General features: G+C 35.8%; 1 protein-coding gene across 8 annotated transcripts in view; it reads left to right on the forward strand.

Moving 5' to 3' along the window:
• Positions 1-24,556, forward strand: part of MLLT10 (MLLT10 histone lysine methyltransferase DOT1L cofactor) — a 123,185-nt gene that overhangs the window by 36,249 nt on the left and 62,380 nt on the right. For 6 of the 8 annotated variants that reach the window (XM_051802317.1, XM_051802311.1, XM_051802316.1 and 3 more), the window contains 4 exons: positions 3,083-3,186; positions 5,644-5,737; positions 7,657-7,752; positions 18,279-18,374. In XM_051802317.1, coding sequence (XP_051658277.1) covers positions 3,083-3,186; positions 5,644-5,737; positions 7,657-7,752; positions 18,279-18,374 — 390 coding nt within the window. The remainder of the gene's footprint in view (positions 1-3,082; positions 3,187-5,643; positions 5,738-7,656; positions 7,753-18,278; positions 18,375-24,556) is intronic. The other 2 variants (XM_051802314.1, XM_051802318.1) reach the window with 1 other exon arrangement.

Here is a 24,556-nt window from a genome sequence, read left to right on the forward strand (position 1 = left end):
GTTTGTTATTGGATGGCTATGCATGGATAGTATCTTTTTGTTTTATGTCAGCTTTATTTGTCTCTTTCAGGTTCTTTTGAAACTATGTGATAATTGAATATAATTACGGATTTTAGGAATCTCTTCTAAGAACTGATAAAAAAATAAGTGCATTTGATTTGCCTGGTCGTGAAGGCAGCTGTTAGACTTCCCTTTCAGCACTTGCTGCAACAATGAGAAATTTCCATACAATTCCTAGGTTTGATTCTGTGATCAGGGAGTGCCACTGAGTAGCTGTTAGAGTAAACTATTTCTTGAATTACTTTTTACTTTGTAAGGTTTTTTTTTGCCTTATCTTTCCTTCTGTCTTTGCTTTTGCAAAGAAGGTTTACATTTTGAATCTTTGAAGGGAAAGTATTGGCAGAAACATAAAGGCAGCTTTGCAAAATGTGTATTTTGCCTTTAAAGAAACTAAGATATTTGTTGTGGTTTTTTGAGTAAAATTTTCTTGCTGAGTCAAAAGCTTCTTTTCCAATGAATTTGGGAGAAGTCAGAGTACCCTCTTCCTTTAAGAGCTTAGAAGACAGTGCCATTGTAGGTGGTGGGACACTGAGAGTTTTAAACTTCCACATTCCAGAGGTTTTGGAGGTGTAGCATTTGCATTGATTTGCAAATGCATGAAAGTCTTCCTTGTGAAAGAAAGACAAAGGCTCTCAGGCTTCTGGAATTGTTGTGTGTCCAAGAGAAGGTATAAGTTGAGACCTCAGCTATAGAGAACTTACTGTTCGTCATGGAACGGGGAGGATGAACCTTCTTTTGGCCCTGTTTCATATGAAAGACTAGGAAACAGGGTTTATATTTCTAGTGACTGTTGTAGGAAATACAGTTTGAGCTTGTTAAAACTAGTAAGCAGTCTACCATGTTGTGTTTAAACTTGTTTGTAATGTAGCTGGTTGTTTGTTGTGATTTTTCAGTCATTTTACTGTAAATTGGTTTAAGAAGTCCTGAAATGCAGACCCTCCATGTAGGGTAAATGCTGAAGAAATGGGGCCTACATCCCTACTAAGTGGAATGCTTATATTGCTTTTCTTTCTGTGCTTTGGTGTGGAAAAAAATAAAGAACTTTAAACAGAATTCTGAGAAAAAGCCAGAAAGTAAATGAAGATTGAGTTTTATGAGGTCTGTTGAACTTTCTGTTTATAGAAGTATCTTACTTTGAAGTTACTTACAATTAATATAATGACTAAGATGAGGTTGATAGACCATGACCTTGTTTGTCCCTAAAACCTAAATGTGTCAGGTCATGGTATGGAAAGCTAAAAAGCAGCCAGTCTCAGACCCTGTCAAACAACTGAATTATCAGTATACACCACCTTGATGTACAAAAGAAGCAAGGCAAAGAATTAAGCAGGATTATCCCCTTTCTGATCTTTCAAATGTTAGGATATAGGCTATGATTTTAGGATATATTAGCTATTGGGTTGAATGCTTCTTTAAAGTCTTGTGGAAACTGTACAAGAATGACTTGCCTACCTTCAAGCCTTGCATATTAACAAAAATGCTTTAGGTAGCTGACATCTCATGTTAAGTGTTCTAAAACTCTCCGTAAAAGGCTGCTCTGAACTCAGAATTTCAGTCATTTTCATGTCTAAGTAATGCTGGTTTTCATTATATATATATATATATATATTTATTTCAGTGGTATCTTGGTCCATTTTTTTCAATTGTGTTTTCTACTACCTTGGTTGATGTTATTTATTTTTTATTATTCTACTCATTCTCTGCTGCCCTGAAGGGAGGTTATGATAAAATTACAATAAATTAAAATATAGACAATTTTCTTTTTACGTAAAAAAGTTTATCTTTTCTCATCTGAGATCTTGTAATGGGATTTCTACAGAGGAAGCAGTGTGTCATTTATGTTTATTACTCAACAAGGGTCTCTCTCATTTAAAAACAAACACTTAATTGCCCCAGTGCTGAATGATACTTTCATTAAGAATCTATTCTTAAATTGTTACAATTTGCACATAAATGTAATGTGATACAGAATCTTTCTAAACGGTATTTCGGTAATTAGGACAGGAAAAAGTGGAAACATTTAGTTTTGCCTGATATTTCTCTCTGGAATGCTGGTGAGAGATTGTAGCAATGCCTGGTATAGTAGCAAACTTCTGTACAGCATGTTTACTGGCCATGTGTTAAAAAAAACCAAGAAAAAGTATTGAGTAATGAGAAGGAATTTGGACTTCTTTCATCCTAATTTTTTTCTTCTGTTTTACTGAGAATGTTTTTGAAAATACTAAAAATTGCCATAGAATCCCAGTAAAACAAATAAAATGACAAAAATTCTACAAAAAGATTTTCAGGTACTAGATAGGTTGGTTTCATTGTAGCTTGTTTTGGAGGTTGAATTGGGTTTGATGTACTTATTTAAGTGTTGTTTGCAGAAACTTCTTGCTTGATTGGTTTCCAAGATGTTTATGGGGCTGTCCAAGTCATGCTGAAATTAAAGTAGAGTTCTTTTAAACACCAGTTTTATTAAAAGTAACTGAGCATCCTATGTATATTGAAGCATGCTATGACACTTCTGAAAATTCTTTGCACCCAACATACTAAAAAATTTCAAGTTTGCAGTTTTTTTTGTGTGTAATTGTGTAGACCCACTCATGTATACTGTATGGTATATTGTACCAGTAGGCACTCAGTCTAATTTAATGTTTCTGAATGCCACCAATACAGATTCTGTTAAATGAATGTGAAAATAATTGAGACTTAAAAGGACAAAAACACAAACCTGAAGGCAAGGACAGTCTTGAAGCCTAATGCTATTAACCCTTGGCTCTTTAACCATTTGGGTAGTTGAACAGTGGTATGGAATGTAAGTAAATTAGTATTTGTACTGCCTTAACACTGGTGAAGTGTTACACAGAATCCAAGAGTCTACCAGGTGATCTCCTTTTGCAAGCAAGCAGAATTAGACTTTCATAAAAAAGTTCTTATACAGGCTTAGCTGCAGAATCCAGTTCTCAGCCTAGAATCTCCTGTAACACAGAACTTATTTGTATTCTTCTTATCATGTTAAGTATTTTCTCTTTGATAGACGTGCTATATTTGTGATGAACAAGGCAGAGAAAGTAAAGCAGCCACTGGTGCTTGTATGACATGTAATAAGCACGGATGTCGCCAAGCTTTTCACGTAACATGGTAAGTATATTTTATTATTTAATATCTCCGATGTTCCAGAAGGAGTCAATGCACACAGTGTGATGAATAAACGTATTTTATTTAGTACATTTTTGAGTAAAGAAGTATAGTAAAGTGATTTGCTTTTATTATAAAAGGGTTTACTAACAATATGGCAGTGGCAGCGTAGATATTGCTGTGCTGCAAAAGCTGACTGGTAGTACTCCCTTGGGTTGTATGAAATGGTGTGTGCTCCTCTGAGTAAGGTTTAGGGGGAGTTGGCTTTTTTTCTTGGTCTTATGTTATTTTTCTTAGATGATATTTATTAGGATAGGGGAGTGTGTAGACATTATTTACCTGCTAACTGATTTTGATGCTTACTTTTAGTAAATCAGTGGGAAAATTACTGAGCTACATGTAAAAATGCACTAGATTCACCCATTCCAGTACAGATTTCCAAACATTTTGGGGCTAATTCACCTCACTGGTTTTATCTAAATGGTACAGATCTATCCTGAAATATTCAGATTTCATGTATTACTGTTGGAGAAAAACAGCTGTGTCCTCCACCATCTGATTCATTACACTTTAAGGTATTTAGGTTTGCTGGCATTCAGGAGATGCTTGTCTCACTTTATAGACTTCTAAAAGAGGCTGAATAATTATATTAAACTGCACGTTAACATGTAAAAGGAGGCAAAAAGAATTCCCCCCCAAAATTTACAGGCATTATTTGTTATTTCAATTTCAGCTGAAGTTATTTTGCAGTAGGTAGCTGGCAGGTTTATATAGGCTGTTTAGCTACATAATATGTGGCTTTACCTGTCTGCTGCCCCAGTATGCTGCTTCATGACCAGTTCAGTCAGGGAAATGGTATTTGCAAATCTGCTTAAATTACTTAAAGGTATTTGCTTCAGTGTAACTAAGTGATAATTCGTATGTCTTGTGCAGCTCTTAAAGGATTTACTTCTATGTTTTAGTGCTGATTTCTTGGCAACACTTAATTTATTTATTTTCTTTTAATTTCTTGACTGTGTTGCAGGTTTTATTCTTTTGTAAGCATCTAATTTTTCATTGGATGTGATCAATGTCAAGTTTCTTTTTATGGTGAAAATGGATTGTGTTCCTCAAAGCATGCATGCCATGTATAAAGGGATTATTTACAGATGTGAAAAAATGTATACATCTAAGTGCTTGTATGACAAGGTCCCTTTCCTTTCAAACTCTTGCATACAAGAGTTCTTTTCATCTTTTTATTTTCTTCCAAAACCCTGTTTTCAGTGAATGCTGTGAAGAACATGAGGATTACGTTAAAAATTAAAACATTTATCTTGCCAAATTTTAGAATGTTTTGATTCAAAAACTTGGTCTTTAAAATGATATCCAGCAGGAGAGTGCTATGGCTGGGGATATTGAGAGGCTTCTGTAATGTTTAAAAAAAATGGAAGAAAAATGTGACAACTACAGAAGGCAAAAACCGAGGGCAAGGCATATCAATTTGGGATTAAGAAAACTAACATCTAATGAAGAATGAGTTTTAGTCCATTTGGTTTTTGTACACCAAGCTTAGAACAATAAATCTTTGCTTGAAGAGACCCTCTTGAATGTTTTCTGTCGTTGGTATCTGCTGTAGATGTGCATGTATTTAGGAAGTGATATTTCTGAATTTCCCAAGAACATATTTTTAAAAAACAGTGAAAATAAACCACCTTATATATTGTTATTTTAATTTTCATACTCCCGTGCATCATTTTGACTGTAACATTGCATTATTATGGTAATGAAAATGATGTAGAAAATGAAACTGAATATTTGGTTTTCCAATATCTAAGTTGATTTTGGTAAAGAAAATAAATCAACATTAAACATGTGAAAAGCAAAATTGATTTGAAAAAATTGTAGTAGAATAAGGTAATAATTAGCCCAGGCAAAGCAACTGCTAAGTCTTGTTATTTTTAAAAGAGATTAACCTGCCATAGTATTTTAAACTAATAAATATGGTTTGATTTATTATATAATTCAAGTTCTATTTAGAATAAAAAAAAAAAAGTGATTTTCCTGGTATATCAGAGAAGGATGTATGCAACTTCTGAAAAAACCTTTGGATCTGCAGTATAGTTTTGTTTAAAACTGTTCTTTCCATAGATAATTTTTGACTTGAATTTGAGGTGAAAATCACTGTAGATTACTTGGTTTATATTTGTGGGAGTAGCTGCATAGTAAGTATAGATTTCCAAGCTATAAGCTTGTGTGAGTGGCTTAAAGACTCTGAAAAAGGCATCAGGCCAAAGTGTGAACCATACATCTTTTTCCCTGGAGTACAAAGGTCAGTTTTATGCACATGTGCCATTGGAAGTCACTTGTGTGGAAATCTCTTATTAATTGCAGATATAAGCATCCATACATTATCAGCTGTGATATCGTGGTACGAGCTGCTGTAAATTTGCTTTCCTTGAATGTTGTTTGGTTTATTTTTAGTGCACAGTTTGCAGGACTTCTTTGTGAAGAGGAAGGCAATGGTGCAGATAACGTCCAATACTGTGGCTACTGTAAATACCATTTTAATAAACTGGTATGTATTTGTTAAATTTTATAAATAAATGTCACTGACTTATTTTTTCGCTCTGAATTGCCATTAACACTAGAAATAATATTTTCATGTAGCTCAAAAAGTAGATTGTATTTCATTAAAACAATGTTTTAATCACAGTTACAGAAGTACTAGCTGAAAATGTTTTTATAGTGGTTACTTTCTAGATGTGTGGGTTTTTCCTCTCTGCCAGAAATAGCATGCACATTTAGTGGTTTTTTTCATTGAGTTCCTGTAATGTTCTCTTTTGCTATTTGTTTAGGTGCCTTCTAGGAATTTAGTCCATTTTGGAGTAAAGAAACCATCCATTTATTTCTGCTTCTGTTACTCTTCTCCCCATGTCTTCTGTTCTCTCTCTCATTGTGTAGCCAGCAGATATTCCCTGCCTATAAGTTCTCTTATACGTGACCTTAAGGAAGTGACTTGAGGTTTGATTTTTAAAAAACGAACAAACAAAACCTGTTGAAATGTCTCAGATATTTCATTAGGTTTTGGATCAGACCTCTGGGATCTTTCATATCACTCCTTACCAGTTTGACAGATCCAGATAACTGTTTCTGAGTACACGTGTGAGGGTGTGGACTTGAAGGACTTACTGATGTTTAAAAAATGTTAATTATGAGTATTAAAATATATGGACTTATGTTCAGATACTGCTGTAAGTACAGTTAAACTTGCAGATTACTTGTTTTCACTGCTAAAAAAGGTGAATACTTAGTGTGACTTTTGAATAGGTTGCAATGAGATAACATGGGGCCAGTCAACCATTTTAGCTTTCTAGAAGTTAAACTTGGTGAGGTTAGCTCTCTGCTCTAGTGAATACTGATGAATTTGCTTCATAATTAAGAGAAGTCATGGCTTTCAGGGCCTTACTAAACTAAGTTGGGTTTTTTTTACTATCCTGAGGTAAATATATACAAAAGGACAAAAGTGATCTATTACTTAGCAGTGAAGGCAAGCCCTTACACTGTTACGTATTTGATTTGAATTTTGCAGTGCTGCTATGATTGAGAACATTTATGTTTATTTCAAAAGCAAGTTTAATGATAAAGACATAACTCTATATTTGACATATGATTAGTTAGCTTTCCTTTATGAAGCTGTAGTGGTAAGAAGAGGAAAGACTGGCAGGATTGTTTTAAGTGTTTCAGTGTTTCTTTAGGATTATTGTGACTGTTAATGCCTGGTAAATACAAGTGCTTAGTATTTACTGCTGAAGATGGTGGGTGGTGTATATCTACTATTCCACTGAAAATTGGTTGACAAAACACCATCCTGAAGTGTCTATAATGCTGCCTCAGTTATGATGAAATAAAAAACATTTAGAACCCTGGCCTAGTGTAAAGTATTCTCAGTCCCGGACTAGGCTCTCAGGCATTACAGAAATACAGGCAGTTACATGTGCTGCTTGTAAACCCATACATGACTACAGCATTCTGTATCCTGGTTCTTAATCCATTTAAATGAAAATATTACAGACAGATCACTTGAATAATAAATAAGTCATGAAGCCACAAAACAGCCACCTCACAAAGCATTTCAGGCACGTGTCAGGGCTTCACTGTGGCTTCATGAGATACTCGCTTCAGCAGCATCTTTTTTATGTTATGAAAATGTGTCTAGCATTTTTTAACCTTTAAAAAGTGGCATATTTCATTTCTCTGTGGAAAGCATATCTTGTAAATTTGTGGGAGGTCTAAAAGTTGATATAGGGTTAGGCTTTTTTCCTGGTGTACGTGAGATAGTCTTTTGAATTTTATTAGTGTCAGTTTTTCAGTAACTGAAGTACTGAATTTCTTTTTCTCAAGCATTAAGGCATCTTATCAGTTGAAATGCTTTATACTTTTTATTTATTCAAATGGTTCCTTTTCTCTGTCCATAAATATATTTTCTCTTTTTAGAAAAAGAGCAAACGGGGATCTAATAGGTCATATGATCAAAGTTTAAGTGATTCTTCCTCTCACTCTCAGGATAAACACCATGAGAAGGAGAAAAAAGTAAGTGGATTTGTCGTTGCTAATTATGTGGCACATCTGCTTAATAGTAGCGCTTCTGATAAATTCAATTTTTGATGAAAAGCCTGAAGGAAATCTTGTTCCTGAAGCACAGAATAATAATAGAGGTACTAGCATCCAGTAAGGAAAGATTTTTGGGTGCGTTTCTACATGCAGCTTCCTGTTACTGTTTATCATCAGTTTTGGGGTATGCACTGAAACAGTCGTTGGAAAGGCTGTTTCCCTGCAACTTCCTTTGCTTTAGTTTTCCACTAGAGTTTTTCTTGTATATTCTTTGTGACTATGTAGGAAAGAAAACCAGCAGTACACATTTTAGCAACGGTGCAGTTAAACAACTGCATCTAGATTTTTATGTTTTGCCCTGCTATATCTTTTTCTCTCATCAAAGAACTGACATCTCTTCTTGACACATTTTACTGGAACTGGTGGTCAAGCCCTCTGTGATGGCAAAAGACCTTGTTACTCACCTGTGAATCTTCCTGTGAGGGTACTAAGAACATAACTGACTGGTGATTTCTAATGTTGGCATATTCCATTTAACAATTTGACATCACATATTTTTAAAAAAGGAATTTTAAATTTATGATGATTACTATTTTGTGGTTTTATTACTGCTGGATTAATAATTGTCTATAAAAAATTTGTCATCTGAATTCAATAGGGGATGATTACACACCATGGCACAATAATGCAAATAAGCTTTGGCTCTTTTTTAGTCCTCTAAGAATACATGCAAAACTGCTCACTTGCACACATCCTGTGCATCCTAATAGCTTAATAGAATTTTGTGTGGTTGTGAGTAAACTTAGTTCTGCATTATTAAAAGTCATTACATAAAAATTGAAATCAAAGAATCCTTTGACCAAATGTGTATTGTACACAGGAGCTATATTTATAGTAAAAGGAAATTGAATAACAAATGTCAGACTTCAGACTCTTAGTCTCCTTAATATTTGATTTGGATTTTAAGATCACTTCCATTTTGGATGGATGTTGATCTCCAGTTGTTCTTGGATTATCTTCTACAAAGTATCTTTAGATTTTTATTAGTGGTGTAGGTGAATAGTTCGATCTTCATCTGGTAATGCAGAAAAGATTGTGCATTGCGATGCAGTTGTACCTCTAAATCAAAATTTATGGCTAAAATAGTAAACATATGGGGTTTTGGCAGACTTTTTTTTTCTCTTAGTAACACATTGGTAGAAAAAACCAGTCTTGAATTATAGACTACAGAATTAACTGCAAGGTAAACTCTTACTAATATTTGCCATATTTTTTTCTTAGTTTTTCACCAGAGTAATATTTCAGGTCATGTTTTGTCAAAATAACATGCATGGATTTTTACTCACATGGACAAGACTTGTAAGCTGGTGGGCTGATGATTTTTGGGTTGCTTTTTTTGGTTTTTTTTGTTTGTTTTTTAAATGATTTTGACTGAAAATACTTTGACCACACAATACTTGTGAAGTCCTCAGGGTATACTTGGAGGGACTTTGTAACAGTGTGTTCAGTTGATATATCAGCTGTTTTTTTTAGCTGGCTACTCAGCTTCTCCTGCTCTGGAAGTGTTTTGGTGTAGACCTTCTAGAAATAGTAAATGTTGTGGCTTGCCTTTGCAAGTCCTGACCCTTTTCTGTGACTTAAAATTTGCTAGAAATAGGATATTGAAGTTTGTTCTACCTTTCATGAAGTGAAAGGTAATCCAAAAGATCTCATGATCTGCAATAGCACATGAAGCAATGCAGTTTGAAGCACTAACCTATTATTTGATATGCAGTGTTTCTCATGGTGTGAGAATAATGAACAGTATTCGAGTTAAAACCACCCAGCGGTGAAAAACGTTGTAGTTTCCTAAAGCTGTTCATCATCTAACTTTTTGTGGCCACAGATTCTTTGTTTGGCATTTTTAATCTTACACATTCTATAGCTGAAGAACAGACTGTTCTTTGCAAAATCCTAATCTTCAGTCAGTAAACTGTAGGCGTTATAAAGGCTCATTCTCTTGGTAAATTTGATTACCTTCTGCATGTGATGTCTTACACTGTATATTTGATACACTGTATCAAGTATCTTGGAGGACTGTGGTCATTTTTTAGGGTGACTTTCCTTATTTCCTCTTCTGTAAATCTGTTTGGAATCTAGATTGTTGTCATATTATGAAAATATGTATATATTTCTTCACAGATACAGTAGTGTCTCTTTGTGTGGCACCCCAGGTGCCCTGTGGCCACTGTAGTTTCTTCTTTATCTTTCGTTTTTGTTCTTTGGAAATTTGGATAATCTGATCTGCAGGCATTGTTAAAGCTTTTCCTTTTGCCAAGCAGTAGCTGTATGAGTTGTGGCTTGGAACAATTTTTATTTCTCAGACCTCAAAAGCTATCCATTTGTGCATATGGAATACTAGATTGGAGTAAGAAGAGGTTGGTCTGAAAATGTTGATGTAGATAGATAACTATCATTTTTACAAACAGACACTGCTGAAAGCCTGTGTTTTCCTTCATAGAATGTGTTAGTCTCTTCTGGACACTCTGCTAACAAAATTACTAATAAGGGTATAATAATAATAATAAAAAAAAATCCTGAACAAATTTAACCAAACCTTTGGTATGATTTAATTGTAATGATGAATTTGAAGCTACAGAATAAATAGCTTCATTATATTCTGATTACTGCTGCCTAAGTATTGTTAGTTTCTATGGCAGAGATGCTATTTAGAAATGATTAGTGATGAGGCTGCATCCCTCATAAACAGGATTGGTAATATGTTGCTTGACATTCCATTATAATATCCCATTTTCTCAGGGCCCAGGTGTTTACCTCAAGCTTTCTTGGGAAAAATTTAAGCCACCATGAGGCTGTAGAAGAACACCTTGCTTTAATGTTCCTGGCAGTCTTATATTTGGAAGGACTAAAGAAAGACCTAAATATATCTGGAATTGACCTTTGTATAAAGTCTTTTTAGCCACTTACATGAAAATTACTCAAGATTACTAGCTTTATATGTTTTTGACTTCTGAAAAATGTGAATATATTGCATATAAAGTAACTACTTTATAGCAGATGAATTAACCTAATTTCTTTTCTACTATTGAAGTGCTTTGCTCTGGACTGAGCAGGAAGGGGAAATTTAAAACACTTGCTATGATAGCTCATATGATTTAAATTAAACAAAACTGGGCTTGTGACTGAAGACTGCAGATGTTTAGTCATTCCGAACATCCTCCCTTCCTTCGTCTTCACTGAGTTTTGCATACTGGGCATGACACTACATGGCATGGGATATTGTTGGTCAGTTGGGGTCAGCTGTCCTGCTTTTGTCTTCTCTCAGGTTCTTGTGCCCCTGCAGCCCACTCGCCGGTGGAGTGCGGTGGGATGAGGAGCAGAAAAAGCCTTTGGCTCTGTGTAAGCTCTGCTCAACAAAAATGAAAACATCCCCATGTTATCAATACTGTTTTCAGCACAAATCCAAAGCACAGCTCCATACCAACTACTGTGAAGTAAATTAACTATATCCTGTTCAAAACCAGCACAATTTCAATCCTATAACTGTGAGAGATGTAGAATGAAAAGGTGCTTTAAGATACTCTTTTTCTTTGCTTTGGATCCTGGATTAATACAACATTATTAATACTTTGACTTTATAATGGTTTCTAGAAGGTACTTTAGATACTTTTTTATGAATCTGCATATATGTATAATATATATATGCTGTTCATCAGGTACAGTGTTTTGTGTGCTGGTAGACTACATGCAGTTAAAGATGATCTGCAATGTTAAGCTGACTGAGCCAGGAGAATTGAATGTACTCCTTTTGTTTGCCATTCTGTTTGCCTATTTTTTAACATAAATTTAACAGTTATCTTTAAGTTACCTTGCAGACAGTGGAGTATTTCACAGCATGTAACATAATATGTAATTTAAAATTTTAATGCTTGCAGTTTTTATAGGAATAAATGAAGCTGAACATTGATTTAGTCTTGCACCATTTTTGAAGTTGAAAAGTGCTACTCAAGTGTGTAGCATTTGAGTATCCATTACTAACCATTAATATTAAACTGTGCAAATAACAGAAGAAGCATATCTTAATATTAAATATCAAAAGAAGAGTAGCTCATTCTGGTTAAGAGCTGGTAGTCTTGGACCTCATAGAAGCTTTGGATGGCATTTTTATTATTGATTCTTGAGTCTTTTTACCATTAACAGTGAAACTTTGGACCATCATTCCTGTACTTAAGTGAGGATTTGGAATATTTAAGTAATTACATCAAGGACTGGTACTTAAGAACAAGTTTTATCCTTAGAGCTGCATATGTATGTGTTTGAATAATGCTGGCAACAGTGTTCAGTCTCTCCCTATAAACTATCCCGTGCCTGTCTCCTTTTGTTACTGTGACTGCAGCAACACTGCTGCTGCATTGAATTTTTCTGCTGTGGGTTATACCATTTAAAATGATAACTAGATGAATGCCTGAGCAAGGGTTGTTGTTGTAAAAACGAGATAAATTAGGATTTGAATTTGAAACTTGTGGACTGTGGGCATCTTTCATTCTGGAATTGCTACGGTTCTATTGCTCCTAGTCCCAAATAAGAGGCCAAGCTGATCTGCTGTTGGGGATTAACAAGACCTATGTGCAACTTTCCGTTCAGGATGTTAGTTGTGATGGTTGACAGCTCTGGATTTACAGTCTTTGGTGGCACAAAGATAGTGCAGAAAACCTATAAATGACAGAAGCACCAATCTAAATGCTCTGTTCTAACAGAACATTCTGATAAATTGGAATTATTTGATGGAATCAAAAACAGCAGCTGAAAAATTAGTGGTTTGGACATCCAGATGATTTTGATTACAATAATCAATAAGGAAAATAGATTTGAAAATGTTCCTAAGGTTTGAAAACTTGGGACAACCAAAGGTAGTAGAGGTTTATAATTTTTGTAATAGAGAAGGGATAAAAATAGAATAATTCAAGGTCAACCCAAGCAGTTTTGTCTTGAAGGACTAAGCACTGATGCTTGCTGATAGTGTGCATGTGTTTTAATTCTTTCAAAACAGAAGTTAGTCTCCTGCTCCCTGAGCAGGTGAGTTCTTCTCTGTTCCGCGTCTGCCTCCTCTTGTGCCTGTTACTGTCCATCTCTCATGTTCCTTCACAGAACTAACACAGCTCACTAAAACAGCAGAAAACACTGCACTTTGTTTTTTGTTGTTGCTGTTTTAGTAGTTTGAGTGGGCACACAAGCTGAACAGTTCTGGAAAAGGTGAGAGCAGGGTCAGAAAACGTTTTTTTCTCCTTTGTAACACTGCACTTCAGAACATATTTTAATGAAATAAAGTACTGTGGAAACCTCATTGGAGAGGACTGTGCATTCTTGAGACAAAAATTAATTGTAATTAAATGTAGATACCTTCAGCAAGTTAAATGATACTTCCATGTGGAAATATTATGAATTAATAATGCCATTTAAGAGAAAAGCTGAACTTATCCACTCCATCTGTACTAGAAAAGTTATTGTTCACTTGCATTATTTGAAAACATTGAAGTCCAATGTGTGAAAAGATAGATTTGATTACATCTATTCTGTTGTGTCATGGTTTAGGAATGGCATTCCCTAATTTATTTCCACCCTCCCATGCTTGCTCCCTCCCCCCTCCAGTGGGAGATAAAAAAGCTAGGGATTATGGGCTGAGATAAGAACAAGTTACAATGACATAAGAAAACTGAACAGCAACAGCTACAGTCCTAATAACAGCAAGTGTATAAAAGAGAGGGTGTTTTACATGCAAGATGCTCACTGAGGTGGCACAACCCCCAAGAGAATGAACAGAATGGTCGGTGGACTCTCCTCACGCCACCTTTTCTTCCCAACCGGAAGGCAGGCCCCTCCCCTCCTTCCTGGCAGAGAATCCCTTCCCTCTGTCCCCCAGTGATGATGTGGGTGGTATAGAATAACAACCTGGACATGTTGGTAACAGATCTGAGCTACAATGAAGTTATACATGTATCCTTAGTTTGATATTTCCATGAGATGGTATTTTTGTTCAGGAGTCTGGTAAAATGTTTCTCTGAAAGTATGTTAAAGAAAATGAATGATGTCATGCTGACCTTTAGAATGATCCAACATGTAAATGAGCTAAAGTGAGCTGTATTTATGAAGTCATATTATATAATAATTTTGTAGATTGGATCTTTGTGGAAGAAATAAAAGCAATCAATGTGCTTTTTTCTACCTTCTCCGTTCCCCTCTCCCCTGCCCCACAAGAGGCCAATGTACGGAAGGTGCTATAGAATTAAGAAATATTGCACCTTATTTGTTTTCTAATCTTGCAGCATGTAGGTGTTGGCATTAAGATGGTATTACGTAATTTTTTAGATAAAAACCAAAATCCAAAAATGATATCTTTGGTGATAAATAAAGCTTTCTGATTAATCATGACATATGAACTCTAGGTATTTTATACTGATATTTAGCTGCACCATAAACCAGGGCTCTTCAGGTACTGGGTTGAATAATGTTAAGCTGCTTACCCAGTGGCTGCATGGCAGTCACACTTTATTTTTCTTACAGTAACAAAGATTTGAGAAGCTGCCTAAATCTGGTCCGCTGAACTACCTTATTTGTGAACCAAGATTAAAATTTCCCTCATTAATTTTGTAGCTGGTGCTGTATTTTTTTATTATATTCTTCCTTCAATTGTGTCTTCTGCTAAATCTTGGGTTTACAGAATGTAATATTGCATTTGTCAGCTCTGCATAGGTGTTTGGAACATCTGAACTCATGCTTAAAAATATGAATGGGTTCTGCCTGCCCTTAGTGCTCCCTTAGCTTTTACTTATTGGCAATATTATTTTCAGTCCTTGTTAACAGTAATTTCTGCCTTTTATATTCCTTACTGTAAAGCTCGTAGGAGGTCAGACATATGATATGATTACCTTCCTTAGAATGAGGTGTTCCCACGTGGCTTTCTGGATGGATGTTTGTCTTGGTGAGCTGCTGATATGTGTTTTGGGGATTTTTTAGAGCTATGACTGAACAGAGATCTTACAAAAGTGAAGCATGTAAAGTTGTCCATGAAGGGCTAGTGGTTTGTTCCTTTTTTGGCGGTAGGGGAGGTGATTAGTTAGTATGGCCTTTGAGACAGACTGGATTAAAAGTTGTCATATTTGTTAAATATTGTGGGAATTTGTGTCCCTCTTTTACTTTTCTGGATTCCAAAGTGGATATTGCAGAACTCTTGTTATACTTAGTATGCATCTTTATGGTGAGAAAAGGGTGCAACTGCACTGTGGGAGCTACGTCTCTTCATCTCAGCAGGTTGTTTGGGAAATTTTTATTCTTACCAGTGTAAAATCTGAGCATTTCTTTCAAACGTTTTCCTGCAGTGAAGTGTTCTCCACTTCTTTGATGTTATATGCATCTGGAGTCAATTCACATTCAGAAGTAAGACTTCTGAACTTTCCTTAGGAAGAAAAAAAAAGTAAAAAATAAAAAATAGAGGGAGAATTATTAGAGGAAGTATAACTTAAAAGGAGGAGGGAATGTAGAGGTAAGGACAGCAGATGTCCTGTGAGTGAGAGATTTGTATCCAAAAGGCCTTTGGATGGGTTACCCCTCCAGTGTCCTTGAGTGTTAAGCTGTGACCGTGGTAAGCTGTCCTGTCAGACTTTGTGCTGGTGCTTTGGATCTGGGAGAGGAATTTGATGTGGTTGCTGATGCTTCACTTTACAGAAATTAAACATATTCTTTCGTTTATGCCCCCTCCCTTCCTGCTGTTCTTGTGTCCCCTTTTCCTTCTTCTTGACACCTCCTTTTGTAAAATCACTGTCAAAGTGATTTCAGTACATGCAAAATGTAATTTGAAGTTCTCCTAACTGTTCTTTTGAACAGAATTTTATGTTTCTTCACCTTTTAGATGAAATTACACTGAAAGTAAGAGAGCACTAGAAGGTCAACAGAAAAGATTGTAAAACATGTTCATTTAAAAGTTTTCCTATTGCTTACTGATATTTCTGTGAAGTTTCATCTTAAAGCATATTGAAGTCGTTGCCCCTTGGCTCCAAAATTATAAATAAAAAAAATTCTTTAGAGTGATTTGAATTTCCTAGTGGAATGATAAAAGCTAAAGAAACTCAGGCAGTGGCTTAGCCATTTCATAGCTTCATTCTTGAGGCTTGTCTGGGGTTCAGTGAAATTGTTACTTGAGTTTATCTAAACATCATACACGTGATGATGTAGTTTGGTAACTAGCACTGGTGAAAGTCTTTTGGGTCAACAGATTTGATGAACAACATGCCAGTCTGGGTGTAGATGCTTCTGTTTTTTTTCTTGATCCCTGCTTGTTTTTCTGGTAGTATGGGTAGCATTTTTGGGATTGTTAAATGTAAGATGTTATTGAAAAGACTGGGCACTGCATTTGAATGCCTCCTCTCCATATTTTTTTTTTCTTTCACATGTGTATTTTCCAGGTCTAAAAAGAGGCATACAGTCTTCCCTATAGAAGAATACAAAAAAAACCAAAATCAACCTCTCTGATCTAAAACTCCTTCAACAAGCCTATATTAGGTTTCAAAAATTTAAATCCTACCTTATGGTGTGTATCATTGTAATTATGACACCTGTACACTTTATTGTCAAAGGAAAAACTCTGTATTTCTATCCCTGTGGCACAGTGAGAGAAAAACCCCAAGTTCACTTCAGTGTGAAAAAAAACCCAAACCTAGAAATCCCCATGAGCTTTTTAAAGACCGACCTTTGAGTTTTAAGAAGTGTACAAGAATTAAAAGAACTTAATCTATTGTATTCTAGCAAGTATATTTTTACATGAGATTTTGGTGACAATTGCTTTGTTACTTTTTTAATGAACTTTCTGGGTTAAACTCTTATTTCCTTTCTGGCAAAATTAGGCTGTAAGTTTAGTGGTTTAGACTGGTTAGAAACGTGGTGATCTTTAAGTCAGCTGGTATTTATAATTCATAAAGGTAGAGATAAATGTGTTTTACTTTCAGCTTTGCATCTAGGTTGTTAATTAACTGATTCTACTTTATTAGAGAATTTGAGAACCCATTCTCTTAATGTCTTAGGCTGATTCCATGAAATAAGTCCCTCATATTTCTTCCATTGTGACTGAAATAGAAAGCGCTTACACTTGGTCATACATCAATATCTTGTCCTGGTGCTTGGTGAGAGTGGCTGTGCAGCTGCTGTTGAACAAATTATGTTTTCTTTTGAGAGTCTGGATAATCATTTTGATAGAGAAAGATCAACATGGGTAATTTTTAAGATGTAAAACAGTTACTGAGTTTTCATATGGTTATGCAGACTCACACATTTTGTGTTTCTCATGTTTTAAAGCTGCTCAGTGGGATTTTTAAACCCCTTGTGTCAATCCATGTGTATGCACTTTTTTTTACTAGCTTTCTGTTGAAACAGTTATTCTGAACAAATAGCCATAGCTCTGTAGAGTTTTGTCTTAGTGCATGAATATTTCACAAATACATAGTTAAAGAAACAAAATACTTGAGTGCCAGTACCTTACAAGTAACTTTCTCTCACACCTGTGGTTTCTCAACATCTTCTGACATTGGCTGTCTAAATAAACTATATTATAACACTAAGGAAAAAAATTACTTGTTTATGATTAAATTGGTAAAACTACTGAACTCCTTTAAGTTTAATTGTTAGTTTTGTCAGATGGGGTATTTTTTTTTTTTAAGTATTTGTCTGAACTGTTTAAACAAATGCAAATTGGGTCTGATTCTGTAATTCTCTAAGAATTGATTTCTGCCGGTATGAAAGACTTTTCTTATACTCTAAAGGCTCTGGGTTAAAAAGTTACTTTCTCTCTGTTTGCACAATTTCATTCACACTGCCAATGCTTCATTTTGTGTTTAAAAAATAAGAATTAAGAAAAACCGCATTAAATTCTCAGCTCTTTTAGAAAGCACATTGACTTGTATGGCTTTTGGTATTTTACTCAGTTTACCATGGAAGATACTTACTTAGTCTGTAAAATGTATGCACCTTTTTAGGAATGAAACCTAAATCAGATTTCACATTATTATGCATGGAGATGTCAGTAGGGGAGCCAAAGCTAAAACCTTGCATTAATTTACATTGGTATCCAACCAAAAAATACTGTAGAGGTGCAGAAATGCAGAAACATCTTTGGTGAAAAATGGGGGAAGATCTCTGAAGCAGAAGCCATGTCTCAGTTTTTAATCCAATTTCTTTTGTTGATTAATTGATTATTGGAAAGATGGAGAATATTAACACCAGTGGATTCATAAATGCTGGCTATAATTGAAGAATTTCAGTTTGTGTACTTTGAAAGCAAATGTAAATACTTGATTTACTTTTTAAAAATTATATTATAAACATTTCAGAACTTTAGTGTGGTTTCGAAATAACATTATTACCATCTCTTAAATTTTGGTAACACTTGTTGCTCTGTAAAATAGGTTATGTTGAAGATGAAGCTGAACTTAGTTTGTATTCTCTTTTACAACTTATAGAAATATAAAGAGAAAGATAAACACAAACAAAAATACAAGAAGCAGTCGGAGTCCTCACCATCCTTGGTTCCATCTCTTACTGTAACTACAGAAAAAGTAAGTCAATGTATTTTTTCTCCTCTTCCACTTCAATTACTTATGTTGAAATTTCATGGTGTAATCATTCCACTCTATATACAGGAGCTTTATAATGGCATAAATTCTATAATTATCAAGCACACTTGATATTTTTTCCTATGATGTAAAATCCTAAATACTTTGAAGTTTTCCATATAGAGAAAGACTTAGAGTTTTGTATTTTAATCATGAGGGGTTTAATGACCCCAGTCAGGTGCCACTGATACTTCCGTAAATTTTATTTAATTGAATTATATTTAATAATTTGAGCAGTTTTAGAAGGTCTTTCCTTTGAAATTTACTTGTGTGTGCTGAGCTGACACTGAACCTGTAACATTTAAAACTGGTAATTATGAAATTACAGCTCATGCTTCATATCCTTGTAATATCATATTGCCTTTTTAGCAGTCTGCTCTGTTAGGTTCTGTGGCCTTTCCTTCCTGATAATATGCTGGCAAATACCCAACTCCAGGGGCAACATACAGGGTTAAATAATGACAGTTCTCATTGTACTCGACAAGAATCACCTTTGCTATCCTCCAGTGACACGAATGTTGGCATTACAGGGTGGGCAGTACTACTGAGAAATGGGTTTACTGATCTCAGAGTTGGAAAACATTTGTCCCGTTCATGTGGAAATGTTTGACATCAGAGTCAGGCAATCATGGTTTGAAAACAATATTGCAGAGATCCTCGTAGATCATTGTGTTTTACCAGAGGTGTTGAGGCTTATGTTAACTGTATGTGCTTTGGTTCTGAGCTGTTACACTCAACAAATGTGTGTCTGCACATGGTGCACCAAGAGCTTGTCAGGGTGAAGTGACTGAAATACCAAGTTCATCTCTAAGTTTCTGGAAGTATTCCCTCAAATAGTTGTATCAATGTCAAGCACAATCTCCAAGAAAGTTAGATTTTTAGTATGCTTTGCATATTTCTTTATTCTGTATAGTAAGATTATTAAGTTAAGAATGCATAGCTGTTAACATCCCATTATTTGTGACTCATGCTTCTGTTAAGTCTTGTTTCTGGTTCTCCTGTATTCTCTTTGACACTGTTGTGTCAAGTAAGATAGTAGTCAGTGGTTTTCTGAAACTCTCAGTAACTATTAAAAAAAAGAAGAAAAGGTAGAGTCAATTTGCCACTTTGCTGTTTTGATTTAAGAGCTATTAGAGATTGCAGTTGGTGAGTGTAACAGGTTTTTTTTGAAATTAAGTTGTTGAACACTTTGAGTAGTATTGACTGGTCTGTGTGATTTGTTACTTCATTTTATTAATTTGCCTGAAACGTATTCGTCTTAAGTCTGAGATAACTTGTAAAATTCATAGCCTGTAAAAGAGGCTTCTTATGTGGGAACTTCCTATAAACTTTACAACTTTGGCTTAGGTTTTATGCTATGTATGATCTTATCTTTTTTGAATTACATCCCTCTTGTACTTTGATTATCTAATAATCATAATAAGTTTTTACAAAAAGTGGTATTAATGTATATTTTTGTAGAAGTTAAAGGAGATATTTTGAAATATTGATTATTTTTTGCCTCCTGCCTATTAGAATATGCTTTTAATGCCAAAGACACTGTTGGATTCTTTTTTTCTGCTAAGCTTATTTCTAATTGCTTTGTTCTCCTTATATTTGTCCTAATTACAAGGTTTACTCCTATGGTTAGTCACAGGGGTGAGCTAGAGCAAGTTACTAAAGTGAATAAAAACTCTCGAATTCTAGAAGTTAAATTATAACTGAGCTAAATTAAAACAGAGTATTTACTGTGGAATTTAAATATCAACATGTGCCCTTTTAGTTTTCTTATTTAGCCTTATGCATCCTGTACGTTTTCTTTACCTAACCTATCTGCTTCATTTACTACCTTCTTTTTATAATGCTTCGTATTGTCAGGAAAATTGGTTTTCAGTTTTTTAAATGAGGTTACTAAGTGTGATTGTTTTTTTAAAATGTATCTACTGGATATGTGGAAGTGATTTTTTTGTGGCTAGTTCCTTCAGTTAATTTTTTTTTCTGAGTCCTGCCTTCACTATTTACATGCATTTGTCTTTCTGGGTTATAAATTCATAATGTGTTCCTCAAAAATTTGAAATTGTAATAATGAAACAGGCTTTTTTTTTTCTTCTGAGTTAAATATTTAGTTCAGAATATCGTGTTAATGTGCTACTTTTATGTTTCCTTTTACATAGCATTGTCAGAATTGGTTTGGACTTGATGTCTGTTACACAGCAGTGTCTCTTTGCTTGGAATGCATTACTTCATTTTGGTGTATAATCATTTCTGCTACCCTGGTGTTGCTGTGGGGGGAACTGAACTTTGAAATGAAATTTGTTTTTTCTTTTTAAAGATGTTAAATCCTTTGTGATATAATGGTAATGACCATTTGTGCAAGTGATGCCTTTAAAGCATGTTTTTATCTGGATGAGTGGCTTCTTAAGATAACATCATGGAAGGCTGCAGAATAAACTGTGGATTTACATTATGTGAGTTAGTGTATGTGGATTGCCTATTTGTCCTGCAGAATTTAATTTCAAGAAATTTTACTGAGGTTCCAATCCATGCCATTTTGAGAGGCATTTTCGTGCATCCCTGTAATGCCTCAGTAAACGTTTTTTAGTCTGAATCAGTTAAGTTTGAAAAAGTTTGAAATAAGAAATTCCTGACTACTCTTTGGTGTATCTACTAGCAGTTTTTTCACTTTTGGGACATAGATACAGAATGTTTTAAGAAGAAATAGTATAACTTAGGAATTTGAATTCTCGTGCTACCTTTTCTTCTGGCCTTTCTCTTGGTGGAGAAGAGCCATCAGCCCTGTATTTGCAAGTCCTACCAGGAAACCTGCTCCAGTGTGGGCTTCTCTCTCAATAGGTCTGCAGGTCCCTGCCAGGACCTTGCTCCAGCCTAGATTTCCTAGGAGTTCACAGCCCTCAGGCATCCAGCTGCTCCAGCGTGGGCTCCTCCCTGGGCTGCAGATGGATCTCTGCACCCCTGTGGTGCTCCATGGGCTGCAGGGGCACAGCTGATGCACCAGGGGCTGCACCAGGGGCTGCACCAGGGGCTGCACCAGGGGCTGCAGGGGAACCTCAGCTCCGGAGCCTGGAGCGCCTCCTCGCCCTCCTTCTGCACTGACCTTCGTGTCTGCACAGTTGTTCCTCTCACATGCTCTCACTCCACTCTTCTCTTGGTGCAGTGGCTTCTGCCCAGTAACTTTTTTTTCCTTCTTCACCATTTCTAATGGTGTTGGAGTGGCTGGCATTGGCTCTGCTGGACTTGGGGGAAACTTCTAGCAGCTTCTCACAGAAACCACTCCTATAACCCACCCACCCCTCCCCACTACTAAAACCTGGCCACGCAAAACCCAGTGTTGGTTTTGGACTCTACTCTTACCCTCTGGCATTTTTGTGCAAGAGTACTGCCTTAACATATCTGTATTAGGACTAAAGGCTACTCAAGCCTTGGAACATACTGTGTATAGCAAGAATGATTATTATACCTTTACCATAAATCTCAATCTTTCCCTGGAAGTTTTAAGGCCTGCTGCAGATGGATGATATAACTCTTCAGGGCACACAGAGTCATGTATGGGGAGTGTAAAAATGACAGTAGCTCTCTGTGCACCAAGTGGGCAATGTGAAAGTGTGCTTTCCTGAAAAAAACCTGCAGACTGGTTTATGGGAAGCTTGGAGGAACCCTGATACACACAGCTTGGTAATTGCACTAGCAGGTCCTGAGTGTTTTGAGAATAGGTTTAACATTCATGAAATAGTCAAGTCCTCCCAGACTAACTCAGGAATGGCATTGAGAGACAGCATCTGTGGAATCTCCTTTTTGGGGGATGTCTGCACTGAAATGAAGGGAGGTGACTGACTGCAGTGTGAGCAGTCAGTGGGGCAGCCTCGAGGAGTGTATTCCATTTAAAACGCGTGTGCTGGGAGGGGACAGCATTACAAGCTCAGGGGGGCTGCAGAGGCTGAAGCCATTCAGTAAATAACCAAAGGTGTTCTGCCTCTATCCTCAGGTTCTTGCTCCCTGCCACTCGCACTCCTGATCTCAAAAAACCCCAAACCGAACAAACAATTTAACTTTGCCATGGTATATTAAGGTTTTTCTGAAACATTTCTAACAGATCTTTGCCTGTTAGAACTTAGCATTTTAGACAGCAGTTTGTTTAGTGGTGGGAAGGTTATTGTATGAACCCATTAGCTTAATAGGCTAAAGTTTTGCTGCAATTTTACCTTAGATTCTGTCGCATGTCTTAGGGATTCTGGAAGCAATTGATGTAGGTGTATCTGGGTTAGGGCACTTTGTCGCAATTAACTCCTTAAAGTAAGGAATATAATTTGTGGGGAAAAAAACCAACCCAGCCAACCAAATGATACTAATTTTATTTGACTTAGGGTATGTTGCATCATATTAGTGTTCAAGATAGGCTGAGAAAGCATGTAGATTCCAGTGCACTTCACAGCACCTTCCGAAGCACTAACAGCTGGTGGAGCAAAAAAAGCAGAACTGTGATGTGCATGCATGTTCTCCAGAATCTGCCAAGAGCGGGACTCAGGCTTGCAGTCAAACAAAATCTTCACGCAGTATTTGCAAAATAATGCTTACTTGTCACTGCCTAGCCCTGGCCAGTGTGTACGGCCCTGTTAAACTCTTTATTTCCCTTTAAAATAAACAAGTATTTAAAAAATCCTGCAGGAACGGGGAAGAGGGACTAGATAGCATTAAAGTGTGTTGATATCTATAGAGAATTATCCTTGCAATTAATATTAACTGAGTTGATAGGGGATCTGAATTAGTCTAGGAAGGTTTTTGATAAGAGGAGGAATCTTGGATCCTAGAAGAAGCCTGACTTTTGGTTTGGGTTATTGCATGTCTGGAAACTCGTTGTTCAAATGGCCTGAGTTTGAACTGCTGCTTCTTAATTCAGGTCAAGTGACATACCCGTTTCCAGAAAATTGAACATACCGTGGACTTCGTAATAGTTCAAAAAGTTAACTGCTATACTTGCCTTAGAGTTGGCTTCATCTTCATTAGAAACACCAATATAGTTATATGAATTTGAGGTAAATTTTTTTTAACATTGTACTGTTAACAGACTCAAACTGATTTTTCTTCACTGTTGTACTGAAAATCTGTAGTATATTTTTATAGCAGCTGATAGTAATTCATACAGAGTGGTATGCAACAGATTGAAACTTTTGCCTTCCTCAAAGCTTGTTTATTTAGTTGTCTTCTGTCATTTGCAACTGAAAAGTAAGGTTTATGTAAATGTCTTAGCTGTTTTAGTGAAATATGGAAAACTTTGTATAGCTGGTATATAAAGCTGTTTGTAAAGATGAAGAAACGTTTTGCTTTAGGCCTAAATTCAACAAGCATCCCGCTTGGGAAAGGGAAAATGTGTGTATATGCTCAATTCTAAGAGGCATGTGTTTGTGTGGTCTTTAATCAAGATAAATATAGATACTATTTTAAATTCTGTTCTGTAAAGAACTGAGAAACAAGCTCATTTTGAACAGATGAGTGGCTTCTAGGTTTGATCCATATTTTTTTAAGAAGCTTTAAACAGCTATTTTACTAGATGATTTAAGTATGAATAACATTGGAATGTTTTTTCCTTTTTCCTGATTTTGCTTTCATTTTTTTTCCTCTGTTACTAAAATTCTGCTATCACATCTCCACTTTTTCTTTAGTCATGAGGAAAATTCTATTCCTTTGTATGGTTTTCTAATGTTGTGCATGCCCACCTAATTACTTTCTGTGAACCTCTTTGGACTATTATTCATCAGTATGTGCAGTTGTGAAAAAATTTAACAGAGGAATAATGGACCTAAAGATAAAATTTTTGAAAACCCTGTGAAGAGCGTATGAGTGTAGGAGAAGGGCCAGAATTCTTGGGAGTAGGTGGGGGTTGAGGAAGAAATTTGCACTGGAAACTCAAGAGTATATTTTCCTTTTACTTCCTATCAGACAGCGGGTTTGAAGTAGGTGTGTCTTGGCCAAGCAGATCTCATATGTCTTCTTTACTTGATGATGGTTAAGGAACTGGATGAATGGGACAGTTCAGATGGCAGAGAATCCTGATGTGATGATGGGAAAGGAAGACATAAGGGGCAGTTGGGCTTATTGATTTTGGTTTGGTGTTGGGATTGTAAAGTCTT

This window comes from Manacus candei, unplaced genomic scaffold (genome assembly GCF_025592945.1).
Source record: "Manacus candei isolate 608988 ecotype Guabito, Panama unplaced genomic scaffold, ASM2559294v1 h1tg000056l, whole genome shotgun sequence".
Taxonomy (NCBI): domain Eukaryota; kingdom Metazoa; phylum Chordata; class Aves; order Passeriformes; family Pipridae; genus Manacus; species Manacus candei.